Genomic DNA, 17,210 nt, shown 5'->3' on the forward strand with positions numbered 1-17,210 from the left:
CTATTTCTCTCCTTCCTACAGCAGTTGTTTTCCTGGTTGCTAGGAGCAACGTCCTGCTGTAGTGACCCTAGTCCTGGCCCTTCATTCCTAATATCAGCCAAACAGGCATATTTACTAGGTTGTGCCAGGTCAGGACTAGGCTCCCTGACACTTTTGCCCCTACCTCTTCTTCTAACTGTTACCCAACTACCTACCTCTGGGTCCTGATCTTCTCCACCTCCACCCTCCTCCATATCACTGGCCCCAGCCAGAGAAAGCTCAGTGAGCTCTAAACTCCTCTCCAGGTTTGTAATGCCCCTGAGTGTTGCAAGCTGCTTATTTAGATCAGTTACCTTGGCTTCCAAATACGCAACATGCTTGCATCGAGTGCAGACATATTCACCCTCGAACGGCTGCTCAAGGCACACGGAGCTCAAACGAGCACCGCGTACTGGAGATATGCACTGACAGGACCTAGCATGACGTCTAGCAATGTGACCAGTCTGTAGCCAATGAGATAATAGACATGTGACTGGTCACATGCTATGACAACGTCACGGAAGGTCCTATCATCAGTGCTGGTTACCAGGAGGGCGCAGCAATGATCGGAAGGAAAAGCGTTGTGAGACAGAGTGCAGGACGCGTCGCAGGGACCTGTAAGTATAATGGCAATGTTTATTAACTGTATGTGTATATGTATAATGTGTTTTTATGTGTTTGTGTTTGCCTGCCATTGTTTTCAATGGGGTTCGAAGGTGTTCGTCGAACATTCGTCAAACGTTCGCCGAACTGAACCGCCATTCGACGAATTGAACTCGAACACTAGGGGGGTGGCTCAACACTAGTAAACACTATAATGTGTGCAAGTATTGTGAGGTAGCATGGTCGGCTGCGCAGCAGAAGACACGGGATCCAGGCATTAAGGTTCACAGCACACGGTTTTAATGTCCAAACAAAAGTCCACAACAATATACATGTGCCTCTCCAGCAGAGAACTCAGGGAGTTCTGTTCACTCCCTCACACCCGGCACACCTGCCCTCGTTCCTGTTTCCATTTAACCCTTCCTTCAGCCTGTAGGGAAACAGCATTAACCCTGGAGTGGATTTACTTTCTATCATGGAGTGAGCACAACCGGGGCGAGACATACCGGCCGTCATAGATAACCCCGGTCACAGTCTCACATACCCCCCCCTCAGTTCAATCGTGCGGGGTTGAACTCCCGCCATCAAACACGGGCCGCGGGACAAGGCATCGGCGTTGCCCTGCAACCCACCGGCCCTATGTTCAACCGTAAACCGGAAGTTCTGCAGAGAAAGGAACCACCGGGTAACCCGGGCATTCCGTTCCTTGGCGGACCTCATCCAGACCAGTGGAGAGTGATCCGTCACCAAGCGAAACTGCCGTCCCAGCAGGTAATAGCGTAGGGACTCCAAGGCCCACTTGATCGCCAGGCACTCCTTCTCCACTACGCTATAATTCCGCTCGGGAGGGGTGAGCTTCCTACTTAAGAAGGTGATGGGGTGTTCCTCCCCCTGAACCACCTGAGACAGCACTGCCCCCAGGCCGACCTCTGAGGCGTCAGTCTGTACTATGAACTCCTTCCGGAAATCAGGGTGTACAAGAACGGGCTGTCCGCACAGGACCCCCTTCAGGGCCCGGAAGGAGTCCTCGGCCAGCGGAGTCCAGCGCACCATGACGGACTTCTTGCCTTTGAGAAGGTCCGTCAAGGGGGCTGACAGTCCCGCAAAATCCTTTACAAACCTCCTGTAGTACCCCACGATACCCAGGAAGGCCCTAACCTGCTTCGTGGTCAGGGGTCTAGGCCACTTCTGGATCGCCTCAACCTTGTTAATTTGGGGCTTAATCACTCCTTGGCCTATCACGTAGCCCAAGTAGCGGGCTTCCGTGAGTCCCAATGCACATTTCTTGGGATTGGCTGTCAATCCGGCTGTTCGAAGCGCGTCCACCACCGCTTGTACCTGTTCCAAGTGGGTCTGCCACTCGGAGCTGTAAATAATGATGTCATCAAGGTACGCTGATGCATACGCCTGGTGGGGTTCCAGCACTAAGTCCATCAACCTCTGGAACGTGGCCGGAGCGCCATGTAACCCAAAAGGCAAGACAACATAGTGGAAGAGACCCTCTGGCGTAACAAAAGCGGTTTTCTCCTTGGCGGACTCCGTCAGTGGCACCTGCCAGTACCCCTTGGTCAGGTCGAGCGTGGTAAAATATCGCGCCCAGCCTATCAATCGTCCCAGCCTATCAATCAGCTCATCCACTCGGGGTATGGGGTAGAGATCGAACTTGGATATTTCGTTCAATCTCCTAAAGTCATTGCAGAACCTTAAGGAGCCATCGGGTTTTGGTATTAAGACAATCGGACTAGCCCATTCACTCCGGGATTTTTCGATGACCCCCAGGCGTAACATTGTCTTTACTTCCTCCGATATGGCTTGTCGTCGAGCCTCCGGTACCCGGTATGACTTCAGGCGTACCTTCAGGTGGGGCTCGGTGACAATATCATGTCGTATCAGACTGGTCCTACTGGGCAGCTCGGAGAAGACATCGGGGTTCTGCTGAACCAACCGTCTGGCCTCTCGCCTCTGAGTCTTGGTGAGGGCTTCTCCAATCCTTACTTCCGGTTCGTCCTCTCCGGAGGTCGCTGGAGCCGGATGTGAACGACCCGAAGAGGAGGGAGATGGGGAAAAAACAGCCATCAGGCTTTCCCGTTCCTGCCAAGGTTTTAATAGGTTGACATGGTATATTTGTTCAGGTTTCCAGCTACCGGGCTGCAATACTTTATAGTTAACCACCCCGACTCTTTCCTTTATCTCGTAGGGGCCTTGCCACTGAGCCAGGAATTTACTCTCCGCCGTGGGGATTAATACCAACACCCGATCCCCGGGTTTAAAGGTCCGCACGGTGGCTTGTCTATTGTAGCGGCCGCTTTGCGCGGCCTGAGCCTCCTGTAAGTGCTCCTTCACAATTGGCATGACCGCGCTTATGTGGTTCTGCATACCCAAAATGTGTTCAATCACACTTTTATTCGGGGTGGGCTCTTGCTCCCATGTTTCCTTTGCCAGGTCCAACAATCCCCGGGGATGTCGCCCGTATAACAATTCAAAAGGCGAAAACCCTGTGCCTGTGGCACCTCACGGATGGCAAACATTAAATAGGGAAGCATCATATCCCAGTCTTTCCCGTCTTTTGAAATCACCCTTTTGAGCATGGTTTTCAGGGTTTTATTGAAACGCTCGACTAAACCGTCCGTTTGAGGATGATACACAGAGGTACGCAACTGCTTGATCTGGAGTAGCCGGCATAGCTCTTTGGTCACTTTAGACATGAATGGGGTCCCCTGATCCGTAAGGATTTCCTTGGGCAACCCCACCCGGCAGAACACAGCAAACAACTCCCGAGCTATAAGCTTTGCTGCAGTATGTCTGAGAGGTATCGCCTCGGGATACCGGGTGGCATAGTCAACGATCACTAGGATGTGTTGGTGCCCTCGAGCGGACTTTACGAGGGGCCCCACCAGATCCATCCCTATCCGTTCAAAAGGGACTTCTATAATGGGTAACGGTACCAACGGACTGCGAAAATGGGTCAGGGGTGCGGTAAGCTGACACTCCGGGCAGGTTTCGCAGAACCGTTTTACCTCCCCAAAGACCCCGGGCCAATAGAACCTTTGCAATATTCGCTCCTGCGTTTTCTTGACCCCTAGGTGGCCACTCATCAGGTGTTTATGAGCCAAGTCGAGGACCCGCCGGCGATACGGCTGGGGCACCACCAACTGCTCTACCCCCACGCCCCGTATTTCATCTACCCGGTAGAGTAAATCTTGCTTAAGAGCGAAATGGGGGTACCTTACCTGGGCACCGGGCAGCTGTGCCACCCCGTCAACTACTGTCACCCGACTCCGGGCATGTATTAACGTAGGGTCCTGGAGTTGGGCTGTCCCAAACGTATCCGGGGACGCCTCCAACTCCGGGATGGGCTCGACCATCTCAGCCTCTCCTGCCAATACCTCTAGGGGTGACCTATCGGGTTCACACTCTGTCCCTATCATGGTGACCCCTACGGCAGGCGTCCCGGATTCAGGATTGTAGGGCTCAGGTCCCGGACTGACCAATATCTGAGGGGACTTAGGGGGTCCCCTCCATAAAGTCCAAAAATAGGGCAGATCCCTTCCTAGGATCACGTCATAAGGCAGAGTGTTAAGAAGTCCCACCTCATGTTGCACCTGACCGCAAGGTGCTGTGATGGTGACAATCCCCGTGGGATAGTCTCGGCGGTCCCCATGTATGCAAACCACCCCCACGGTACGTCCTGTGGCCTTTACTTTAGCCCTCAAGGTGGATCGCACAAGGGTCACTAAGCTTCCGGAATCCAACAATCCTGTAACCGGACAGCCATTCACCTGTATTTGGCATAAGTGGGGCTCCGTCTCTGGGGAGACCAGGTCAGCGGTACACACCACCTGAGCATACATTGAACCCCGCCGGGTAACCCCACAATCCATGGGGTCCGTGGTGAGTGGACACTGGGCTTCCATATGTCCCACCCGCTGGCACCGCCAACATCTAATGGGGACGGAAACCCCCTTGACGGGTTGTCGTTTAGGGTACAAAACCTTCCGGACCTCAGGAATGGCGGCCGCAGCCTCAGACGGGACGGTAGGGGACTCCTGTACCGTTGTCAGCGGTGGGTCCTTGGCCCTAGGCTTGGAGGGGCCGGACCGACGGGCGGTACGCAAAGTCTCAGTGTCCCGTATCAAGTCCTGCGTAGCCACATGCCGCTCTACCAGGGACACTAATTGGTCCAGGGTACTCGGGTCACCCTGTCCTACCCACCGTTGAACGGTGACGGGTAAAGTGCGCACAAAACGATTCACTACTACTCTTTCCACCATTTGCGCCGGGCTCAGAGTGTCAGGCTGCAACCACTTTTTTACAAGATGCAATAAGTCATAGGCCTGGGAGCGTACGGGTTTGGCTTCCTCATAGAACCACTGATTTACCCGCTGAGCCCGTACATAGGTATTCACCCCCAATCGAGCCAGTATTTCGGCTTTCAGGGTCACATAGTCAATGGCGTCCTCGGTACAGAGGTCCAGGTACGCTTTTTGGGGTTCCCCCGTCAGATAGGGCGACAATACCTCAGCCCACTGGGGGGTCGGCAGCTTTTCCCGCTCGGCCACCCGCTCAAACACCGCCAGGAACGCTTCCACATCATCCCCCGGGGTCATCTTTTGCAACGCTTGTCTCACCGCTTTCCGGACGCTGCCGTCGTCACCCGGTCCCGGGGTTGTTGCTGCCGGTCCGGCACAGATCGACTTGGCCAGGAGAACCATCTGTTCTTGGTGCCTTTTTTCCTGCACTTGCAAGGATTGCTGCTGACGTTCCAACGCCCGGAGCAAGGTGTGCATTGGTCTGTTGCTGCTGTGCATTAGCCTCTTGTAGCTGTGCTTTAGTCTGTTGTTGCTGTGCATTAGCCTGTTGTTGCTGTGCATTAGCCTGTTGTTGCTGTGCATTAGCCTGTTGTTGCTGTGCATTAGCCTGAGCCAGCTGCTTTAGTATGTCCTCCATGGCGTCACCGGGTTTGGGCTGTAGTATAGCCGCTCGAATCCAGGACATGTGCTACTGGGTCACCAGGGATGGATGCTACACCTCACCGGCTGTCATGCCCGCATTCTCCACCATATGTGAGGTAGCACGGTCGGCTGCGCAGCAGAAGACACGGGATCCAGGCATTAAGGTTCACAGCACACGGTTTTAATGTCCAAACAAAAGTCCACAACAATATACATGTGCCTCTCCAGCAGAGAACTCAGGGAGTTCTGTTCACTCCCTCACACCCGGCACACCTGCCCTCGTTCCTGTTTCCATTTAACCCTTCCTTCAGCCTGTAGGGAAACAGCATTAACCCTGGAGTGGATTTACTTTCTATCATGGAGTGAGCACAACTGGGGCGAGACATACCGGCCGTCATAGATAACCCCGGTCACAGTCTCACAGTATACAGTATATTTGGAAAACAGTAAATAGTGATACAGATATTAAATTGGATGACCATTGCGAGCTAAACTAGGACCTCATGAAGAGAGGATTGCAAGGATGTGTCATAACACAGGCCATACGGTCCAGAAGCAGATAATCACATCTGACAGAGATGCAAATACTGAAAAACTTTATTTCTGATGTGGGTCACATCACATATAACCTATTGATCCTTTTGGATGATGTCACTTGTGTGTAAAATGGGAGTAACAGAGCATATAAAGCTTTCTTAACTGTTATGTCTGGTGCTTTCAAGATGCCATAGTCTAATACTGTATAAAAAACAGCTATTTATTTAGGAAAAAAAAAGTTACACATAAATAATAGTAGTGTAAGACAAACCTATTGCTATCATAGCCATTACTGTATTGTACCATTGTATTTATTATATATGTATATCTCTGGAGAGAAAATATGGCGATATCACTCCCAATCATTTTAATTGGATTTTGTTCTCCTGACAATGGAAACAAAGGGTTAGAGATAGCCAAGGAGCGCAATTGTCTTGAGAGTTAACGTGATTTTGCATTTTTTAATGGTAGTGATATGTTGAAATCTTTATATCCTCCACAGAACTATGTAATTAGATGAGATTCACATAATTATTTCTGTCTTCCTATGGGAAGAAAGATAAAACTATTTAATCAAGAACAAAGTAGAAAAATCACTGTGTTGTGTTCAAAGATGAAGATTTGAGGCGCGCTGCTTTAATATGGATAGAATAGAGAAATGAGTTGTCAACATTTTAAGTCTTAAAGGGATTGGCCACTATATCTGTATTAACTGATTTGTTGACTGTTCAGGACATGATTTAGTGGCACTTAGTAATAAACATGCATTACACATTCTCCTCCTGACAGCGAATGCATGCTGCCCGAACAATAGACAGCATGGTTCAGACACTAGCTGTATGACTTCAGCCATGTACGTTGCACTCTGAAACGTGGTGGCGTGGAAAAGTCATCCAGTACCCACCTTTTTGAGTAGTCCCCCATGCGGTTTCCTCCCTGGCTAGCTTTTAAAAGGATCCTGTCATGTCAAAAAATATCATTAACTTACAGATATGGGCTTAATCTGATGATTAATAGTGTTCTGAAGCCTTGCGGCCTCCGCACTGGTACAGTGATGAGCCAGCTGTCAGTCAGTGTTGGTGGTCTGGATACAGCTGCTGCTCACTGTGTACTGACTGAAACTGCGCTTATGACTGAAAGCCTGAGATGGCAGGAGGAATAAAGATAATTTTTTACTGAAGCAGGGCTCTCAGTGTGGTAGATGCACTGCATCAGATCACTATTAACCTGCAGATTAACCCCATATCTGCAGGTTTATAATGTTTTTTTATATGACATGGTTCCTTTAAGGTATGTTTCCCTCTGAAATGCCACAGCATTTCAGAATCAAGGCTAAAATCATCCAGCCAGTATCTGATACATGCTGCCCATGCTGCAGACTGCACAACACTCCTGTCTAACCCCTTTAATTGAGAAAACATTGCTAATTTAAGGCACTTTTGAACCTATTAAATCAGCAGTCTTCATATAAAACACCTTTTGCATGTGAAAATCATGTCAAATTATTTAAAGATAATTATCATCCTCAGTGACTGAATCATGAACAGTGGAGCATGGTGTATTGCAGGTTTAAAATGACTGTACACTCATGACTTTAAAAAGTTTACATATAAGTATACATAAGTCTGTGCTTATTTAGATTTTACGTGCATTTATTTTCTATAGTTTTTATGCCACTAGAGCAGATCTATTAAAACTGTTATCTGTGACTACAGTTTAGTTACACTGCCATACTGGAGTCAGGTGTAGTCTGAGACACGCCTCCTGCCTCATCATTGGCTTAGGCCTCTGCCTCACCCTCATTCTGCCTCTTCTGATTGTCTGCCGTGTATAAACACAAGTCTATCACAGGATCACCAGAAGTCAGTGCACGGAGAACACTTATTTGCTACCAAACATGGAGAATGAGTATTGTGTACAGATTAGTAAACCCAAAAAAGATGATTATCAAGTAACTTGTCTCACATATGTAATGAGGCAAATGAGTCTTGGTAATGGGAAGCCTAAAGTGTCTAGCTATCTAAAAAACAAACAATTTTTCTTAAGGCAGCTTTAGATGTGTGCTTAGATGTAGTGCTCAAAATTGATACATGTTAAATGATGTTATATGCAGTTTTGGGTCTTTTCTAGTACCTCTGTCAGTTTCTGTAAATATATTTATTTTACTTACTTATATAGATAGCACCATTTATTTAGCACCACAGCACTTTACAGACATCATCATCACTGTGCCCCTTAGGGGCTCACAATCTACATTTCCTATCAGTATGTCTTTGGAGTGTGGGAGGAAACTGGAGAACCTAGAGGAAATCCACACAAACACGGGGAGAACATACAAACTCCTAACAGATGTTTTCAAATGTACATTTTTCTCCTTATAACTGATCTGAATGCTCCCTCTCCATCTCACCCTTTTGTTGTTTCATTGTAACACTGAGTCAATTACTGCAGCTACATCTCCCTCCTCCCTATCATTTATCTGGTTCACTTTAAACAAGTTTTTAAAGACCGAAAAAACTTACAAAGTCCACTTTGCATAAAAGGTTTTTTGAAGGGGTTTATGCCATTTTTGTAAGTTAAACACTTTGGGGAATCAGGGCCTTTGTGTTTTTATGTATAGTGTTTTCTAACTCAACTTGTTTTAAAAGATGCAAAACAAAGTTGATATTGCAATCATGGCTTTTATGGGTTAAGCTAAATTTGCACCTGTTGATTCTGGCTGCTACACAACCGCCAATCGGCTATATAGAAACCAATCAGCAGTCATTTATTTAGTGACCTTTTTATGCATATTATTGGTACCACATCACCTGTTTACGCAGTACGATGTGCTGCCGATAAAAATGTTTCTAATAATGCTGACATGTACAATCCAATCAGCTGATAAAAGAGAGTTTTACTTGTTCTTTGCAGTGATTGCTGTCTTATTTACAGACAATAATCGTCGAGCAAACGTTCTTACAAATCATTCATTATCAGGTAGTCTGTTCTTTTTTTGGCTGTGTTGATGTTTGTCATGATGACTATGGGATAGCAGTTAACAGGGGTTCCTATGCTAACCCACTCAACTTGGGAGCCCTAAGCTATCCCTAATCTCAGGGATACTCCTGATGGTGAAGGTGCAAGAGTCTCCTTCCTGGCCCTGCTCCTGACCAGTCCTGTTCTGATACCCCCTCCCCCAGGGAGAGACCGGACAGAAGTGAGATAAAACCCACAGAAATAGACAGACATGAGAAACCAAAACTCTGAAACTCAGAACTCACAAACAGAGGTATAAGACAATAAGATATTTGGCGTAAAAAAAAGACAGGAAGGAATCAACAAGAACACAGGGGTAAGCTCCATGCAAAAAGCAACACTTTCACCAGGAAAGTCTGGGACCTCAAAGCTAACAGACCAACACATAATAAATTATAGCTGGCATGGGTAGAGCATAAATAAGGGGGGGAGCAGTTATGATTGGCTTCACCACCACGTGATCAAAGGACCCTAACAAGCAAACTAGCAGAGATTAACTAGCCTGCCTATGAATCAGCAGGTTGACACCTGAGTCTGCCTGTTTTGAGCCCAGACACTAGAGAAACCATCAGGTGAAGTGTCAGAATCTGCAATGTAAACAGAGCCCGACACTGCCATGACAATCGGTGAAATTTGTGCAAAACTCCGTGTGATAATGTTATGGTGTATGAATATATAGTTTTTACATTTATTGTTTATTTCACAGGAGCTCTTGAAGTTCAGATTAACCCCAGTTCTTGGAACGGCTATAAATTACAGTCATCTACTAAAGAAACACATGAGGCATGGGATGAGAAGCTCAATTTATTTCAGAAGTTAGTTCTTGTTAAAAGTGTGATGGAAGAGAAGGTACGCATGTAATGATTGTAGACTAAGATGACAAAATGAGACCTAAAGGGAAAAAGCTATTCTGTACTGTATGTGATAAACAGTAGGAAAGTCTAGTAATGGTCAGTAGCTGGATCTATAAATGTCAGTAATTTTAGGGATGATCGAATACCTCAAATATTCGGCTTCGGGAATATTTTCCGAATAGGTCGCCGCTATACGAATATTTGATGCGCAATGTAAGTCTGTAGGAAGCCCGAATAGTTGTTATTCGGGTTTCTCATAGACTTACATTGTACATCGAATATTCGCGAATAGTCGAATAGCGGTAACCTATTCGGAAAATATTTGCGAAGTCGAATAATTGAGGTATTCGATCATCCCTAGTCAGCATATAAAACATAGACTGATCACAAATATTTCCAGATTTGGGCCTTTTTCAACCTCTATATGACCATAAAAAAATCTATATGCAAGCAGAGTCTCGTGGAGCCGTCAGAGTCTCCGTTATGACTGTGGATATGTTTGGGCACCTTAGTAGGCTTTCGAGGCTACACATACAGTTATGAGTATGATATGTGACTTCTGTAGTTTGATCACTGCTCCTCTGTACGATTATGCAGAGTCCTTGTACATCTCTACGTTTGCTGCCATCCATTATACTTTATTGGTTAAGAAACTAATCTGCTTTCGCTGCTGAAATGAATGCGCTGTTTGCACTGCCATAATGAAATAGATTCTACTACTGCACTTCATGCCATTTGTTTGTGTAACAATCCTTGCTTTAATTACCAGTTAATTGCCAAGCCCAAGCTTAAAGAATTGGAAAGATTTGTGTAGTTAAGCAAACAAATGAAAGAACGTCTCAGCATATTTCATACCCAGTCTCTAGAAAGCTTAACTTCTACAAACAAAGTTTTAATATTTATACAATAGTGAACTATTTCATTTTCTTAATTGCCTTTGGGCTTTTCTTCAAGAAAATACAATCACTTTTTATGTACAAATACAAATATGGATTCCAACTGAACTTTATACTAACTTTAATAACTTTATATTTTAACAAGTTTGTGTAAAAGTACATAAACTGTTAACTTTACACGTTACTTTCAGAATACACATTTCTGTTAATAATGCCAATAAATCACTTTTTTGCATTTGAAGACTTACCGTACCTTGTTTAATATATGACATCAATTCTCTTCATTTACGTAATGTCCTATGTTATTGGGTAAATATTCATTTCAAATTGTATCTAGACATACTTTGTATATTGAGTAACGATAAAACTATTTGATCTCTCTTGTATATGAGGACATAAATGGAATATATGACAAAAAGTCCCTTAACAAAATTGATACCTGTTCTCTATTCTATTTAGATAGGGTCCAACACATCACTGCTTAAGGACCATTTAGACCAGAAACTCGTTGCCGTCACAATCTTTTTACCACTGTTATGCTCCTTATCATAGTGTTAGACATATTCTTTGGAATTTTAATGGAGTAAATAAATTTGGATTTTACCATTTTTACGGATGGACCTGTGCTCGTCATATCGGTTTTCTGTCTTGCCCCGTACTATCCGTGCCCCCAAAAATTTGCAGTTGGATTTTTATGTTCTTTCCAGTGTTATGTAGAGGAAGTCTTTCAGAATCTCTGAGTTTTTGAGAATTTTCCAAGTGTTCAGAACATTAGTCAACTTTTGTGAGCGTTCAGGATGTTTTCTCTATATCCAGGATCTCCAGAGAAGAGGACCTGTATAGTGTAAAGACTGAAATTCACATAACATAAATTTCCTCCTAAGTATTTACAAATCTTAAAGGGGTTCTTCCTATTATCATCACAGGATAGTTGAAAAATCACTGATCACTGGGGTCCAACCTCTGAGACTCACGCCAATCCCAAGAATGGACATCTATAATGTACAGTTTGAATGTAAAGCAATCAGGTATCTCCAGAGGAGCCATAGACATTGAATAGAGCACTGGAGTGCCTGCATGGCTATTCCTCCATTGAAACAAAGTGCTTAAAGGGAACCTGTTACCAGGCTTTTGCCACCTAATCTGAGAGACCAAGACCCTTATTCTTACTGGGCTGCTTGTTAAGGTTTATTAAAATCACTGTTTTATCACTAAGAGATTATCACTACTAGTAAACCTGCTGCCATATATTCCTCTATGTTCATGAGCTCTATAAAACCATGCACCCACCACTGATTGGCAGCTTTCTACCTATGCAGAGTGTACACAGAAAGCTGCCAATCAGTGGTGTGGGAGGGGTTATACAGAGCTTAGAGACCTGGTAGATCTGCAACACATAAAGCATGGAATTTATAAAAAATACAATATTTTGCTTAGTAAGTGACACATCACTGGAATCAGGGTCTCTGTCCATATATCATGCTGCTCTCATATGAGGTAGCAAAAGCTTGGTGCCAAATTCCCTTTAAGAGCCATGATTTGGAATTGGTGGGCGTTCTAGTCTTGGGACCCACAGGGAACAGCTGGTTATCACTTTTCCTGTGTACTGCTAATAATTTGCTAAGTTGGAAGAATCCCTTCAATTTTTATGACCATAAAATCACTGACCTAGATATCATATATCAGTATTGGGTATATTGATTTTCTATGAATCATTGCTAAGTACACCATTAAATTACTAAGACTTTTCTTTAATTTTGTTCAATTAAATGTTTAGGTCGTCTTCGCGATCACAGAGTTTGTGATTAATAATTTGGGGAAGAAATTTATTGAAAACCCTCCTGTCGATCTTGCGACCCTTTACCAAGACATGTCACCATCTACTCCATTAATCTTTATATTAAGCACAGGATCAGATCCGATGGGAGCATTTCAAAGATTTGCAAAAGAACAGGGATACTTGGAACGGTAAACCGCATCTTACACTTTGACAATGTTGTATGACTATGACTGCTCACTGAATTCTGGTAATAATTATATATTATTTATAAGGAATCTGTGTTATTCATATTAATATTAGATATATATATATATATATATATATATATATATATATATATATATATATATAAAATGTATGTATGTATATATATAAATATATATATTTTCTGTACTACAGTTCAAACGTTTGGGGTCACCCAGACAATTTAGTCTTTTCTATGAAAAATCATACTTTTATTTATCAAATGAGTTGCATAATGAATAGAAAATATAGTCCAGACATTGTCGAGGTTAGAAATAATGATTTTTACTTGAAATAATAATTTTCTCCTTTAAACTTTGCTTTCGTCACAGAATGCTCCTTTGCAGCAATTCCAGCTTTGCAGACCTTTGGCATTCTAACTGTTAATTTGCTGAGGTAATCTGGAGAAATTTCACCCCATGCTTCCCCCTCCCACAAGTTGGATTGGCTTGATGGCCACTTTTTGCGTACAATACGGTCAAGCTGCTCCCACAACAGCTCAAACATCCATTAGTCTTCTAACACAGTTAGCAAACACAATGTACCATTAGAACACTGGAGTGGTGGTTGTTGGAAATGGGCCTCTATACACCTATGTAGATATTGCATTCAAAACCAGACGTTTTCAGCTAGAATAGTCATTTACCACATTAACAATGTATAGAGTATATTTCTGTTTAATTTAATGTTGGTTTCATTGAAAAAAATGTGCTCATCTTTCAAAAATAAGGAAATATCTACGTGACCTTAAACTTTCGAACTGTAGTGTGTATATATATATATATATATATATATATATATATATATATATATATATATATATATATATATGTATGTACAGACCAAAAGTTTGGACACACCTTCTCATCTCTAGAACAACCATTAATAGGAGACTTTGTGCAGCAAGCCTTCATGGTAAACTAGCTCCTAGGAAACCACTGATAAGGACAGGCAACAAGCAGAAGAGACTTGTTTGGGCTAAAGAACACAAGGAATGGACATTAGACCAGTGGAAATCTGTGCTTTGGTCTGATGATTCCAAATTTGAGATCTTTGGATCCAACCACCGTGTCTTTGTAGAAAAGGTGAACGGATGGACTCTACATGCCTGGTTCCCACCGTGAAGCATGGAGGAGGAGGTGTGATGGTGTGGGGGTGCTTTGCTGGTGACACTGTTGGGGTTTTATTCAAACTTGAAGGCACACTGAACCAGCATGACTACCACAACATCTTAAAGCGGCATGCTATTCCATATGGTTTGTGTTTAGTTGGACCATCATTTATTTTTCAACAGGACAATGACCCCAAACACACCTCCAAGCTGTGTAAGGGCTATTTGACTAAGAAGGAGAGTGATGGGGTGCTACACCAGATGACCTGGCCTCTACAGTCACCAGACCTGAACCCAATCGAGATGGTTTGGGGTGAGCTTGACCGCAGAGTGAAGGCAAAAGGGCCAACAAGTGCTAAGCATCTCTGGGAACTCCTTCAAGACTGTTGGAAGACTATTTCCGGTGACTACCTCTTGAAGCTCATCAAGAGAATGCCAAGAGTGTGCAAAGCAGTAATCAAAGCAAAAGGTGGCTACTTTGAAGAACCTAGAATATAAGACATATTTTCAGTTGTGTCACACTTTTTTAAGGTTTTCATTCCACATGTGTTAATTCATAGTTTTGATGTCTTCAATGTGAATCTACAATTATTAGAGTCCTGAAAATAAAGAAAACTCTTTGAATGAGAAGGTATGTCCAAACTTTTGGTCTGTACTATAGACAGTCATATGAAAAAGTTTGGGCACCCCTATTAATGTTAACCTTTTTTCTTTATAACAATTTGGGTTTTTGCAACAGCTATTTCAGTTTCATATATCTAACAACTGATGGACTGAGTAATATTTCTGGATTGAAATGAGATTTATTGTACTAACATAAAATGTGCAATCCGCATTTAAACAAAATTTGACCGGTGCAAAAGTATGGGCACCTCAACATAAAAGTGACATTAATATTTTGTAGATCCTCCTTTTACAAAAATAACAGCCTCTAGTCGCTTTCTGTAGCTTTTAATGAGTTCCTGGATCCTGGATGAAGGTATTTTTGATCATTCCTGTTTACAAAACAATTCCAGTTCAGTTAAGTTTGATGGTCGCCGAGCATGGACAGCACGCTTCAAATCATCCCACAGATGTTCAATGATATTCAGGTCTGGGGACTGGGATAGCCATTCCAGAACATTGTAATTGTTCCTCTGCATAAATGCCTGAGTAGATTTGGAGCGGTGTTTTGGATCATTGTCTTGCTGAAATATCCATCCCCTGCGTAACTTCAACTTCGTCACTGATTCTTGCACATTATTGTCAAGAATCTGCTGATACTGAGTTGAATCCATGCGACCCTCAACTTTGACAAGATTCCCGGTGCCGCCATTGGCCACACAGCCCCAAAGCATGATGGAACCTCCACCAAATTTTACTGTGGGTAGCAAGTGCTTTTCTTGGAATGCCGTGTTTTTTTGCCTCCATGCATAACGCCTTTTTGTATGACCAAACAACTCAATCTTTGTTTCATCAGTCTACAGGACCTTCTTCCAAAATGTAACTGGCTTGTCCAAATGTGCTTTTACATACCTCAGGCGACTCTGTTTGTGGCGTGCTTGCAGAAACGGCTTCTTTCGCATCACTCTCCCATACAGCTTCTCCTTGTGCAATATGCGCTGTATTGTTGACCGACGCACATTGACACCATCTGCAGCAAGATGATGCTGCAGGTCTTTGGAGGTGGTCTGTGGATTGTCCTTGACTGTTCTCACCATTCTTCTTCTCTGCCTTTCTGATATTTTTCTTGGCCTGCCACTTCTGGGCTTAACAAGAACTGTACCTGTGTTCTTCCATTTCCTTACTATGTTCCTCACAGTGGAAACTGACAGTTTAAATCTCTGAGACAACTTTTTGTATCCTTCCCCTGAACAACTATGTTGAATAATCTTTGTTTTCAGATCATTTGAGAGTTGTTTTGAGGAGCCCATGATGCCACTCTTCATAGAAGATTCAATTAGGAGAACAACTTGCAAGTGGCCTCCTTAAATACCTTTTCTCATGATTGGATACACCTGCCTATGAAGTTCAAATCTCAATGAGGTTACAAAACCAATTTAGTGCTTTGGTAAGTCAGTAAAAAGTAGTTAGGAGTGTTCAAATCAAGAAATTGATAAGGGTGCCCATACTTTTGCACCGGTCAAATTTTGTTTAAATGCGGATTGCACATTCTCTGTTAGTACAATAAACCTCATTTCAATCCAGAAATATTACTCAGTCGATCAGTTATTAGATATATGAAACTGAAATAGCTGTTACAAAAAAACAAATTGTTATAAAGAAAAAAGGTTAACATTAATAGGGGTGCCCAAACTTTTTCATATGACTGTATATCTATCTATATATATATATATATATATATAAAATATATACTAATATCGAATATTAGCTCTCTATAGAACAGGGGTTTGTTCAATACTTTAAGAAAGCTGATTGAGTGCGTTCAATGTTATCCACTACATGTCAACGTGGTTCTTCAATTGTTTCTAGAGTGCAGTCGATTTCTCTTGGACAAGGACAGGGGCCGATTGCAGAAAGAATGATAAAAGATGCTATGAAGAGCGGAAATTGGATATTTCTACAAAATTGCCACCTTGCCGTGTCATGGATGTTGCCTATGGAAGAACTTATAAAAACCTTTACAGAACCAAGTATGTAAGACAGTATTAATTGCAAATAAAGAAGGAGAGTAGGTAACTGGTTGATTAAAATTGACAATAATTGGAGACATTTTTAGAAGATGCTATTTATATTCATTAACCAGAAACAGATGGATTTCAGTAGGGACCTATGAGGAGATAACATTTTTACTATGCATTATTCAGTTTACCACTTTTTCAGTATACATTCCTCAACACTGAAATTGTAACACCGTAAACGAAAAGTCACATGGTTGATAGACTGATAATAACATGCAAATTATGAAAATATGGAAACAATACTGAATAAATTGAGACATTTTGAAAATGTTAAATATGAGCAGCACACACTTACATATTATCAGTGAGGTTATCCTATGCAATTGCTGACCAATAGTGATGGGCAAAACCAAGCTTTAAAGTTCGGGGTCTGTACCGGACAGATAGTGTTCGTGCACACAATCCTGAACACGAGCTTTCCTGGAAATCCCGTGGTACAGTTTGGGTTCAGTTCGGGTCCAGGGGCTGTAAAAAAAAAGCACATTATTAAAAATCATTATAATTATACTTACAGGTC

General features: G+C 43.2%; 1 protein-coding gene across 1 annotated transcript in view; it reads left to right on the forward strand.

Moving 5' to 3' along the window:
• DNAH6 (dynein axonemal heavy chain 6) overlaps positions 1–17,210 on the forward strand; it is a 596,499-nt gene that overhangs the window by 445,232 nt on the left and 134,057 nt on the right. The window contains exons 63-65 of the mRNA XM_075352201.1: positions 9,835–9,977; positions 12,656–12,846; positions 16,485–16,645. Coding sequence (XP_075208316.1) covers positions 9,835–9,977; positions 12,656–12,846; positions 16,485–16,645 — 495 coding nt within the window. The remainder of the gene's footprint in view (positions 1–9,834; positions 9,978–12,655; positions 12,847–16,484; positions 16,646–17,210) is intronic.

Source organism: Anomaloglossus baeobatrachus, chromosome 1, assembly GCF_048569485.1.
Source record: "Anomaloglossus baeobatrachus isolate aAnoBae1 chromosome 1, aAnoBae1.hap1, whole genome shotgun sequence".
Classification (NCBI taxonomy): Eukaryota; Metazoa; Chordata; class Amphibia; order Anura; family Aromobatidae; genus Anomaloglossus; species Anomaloglossus baeobatrachus.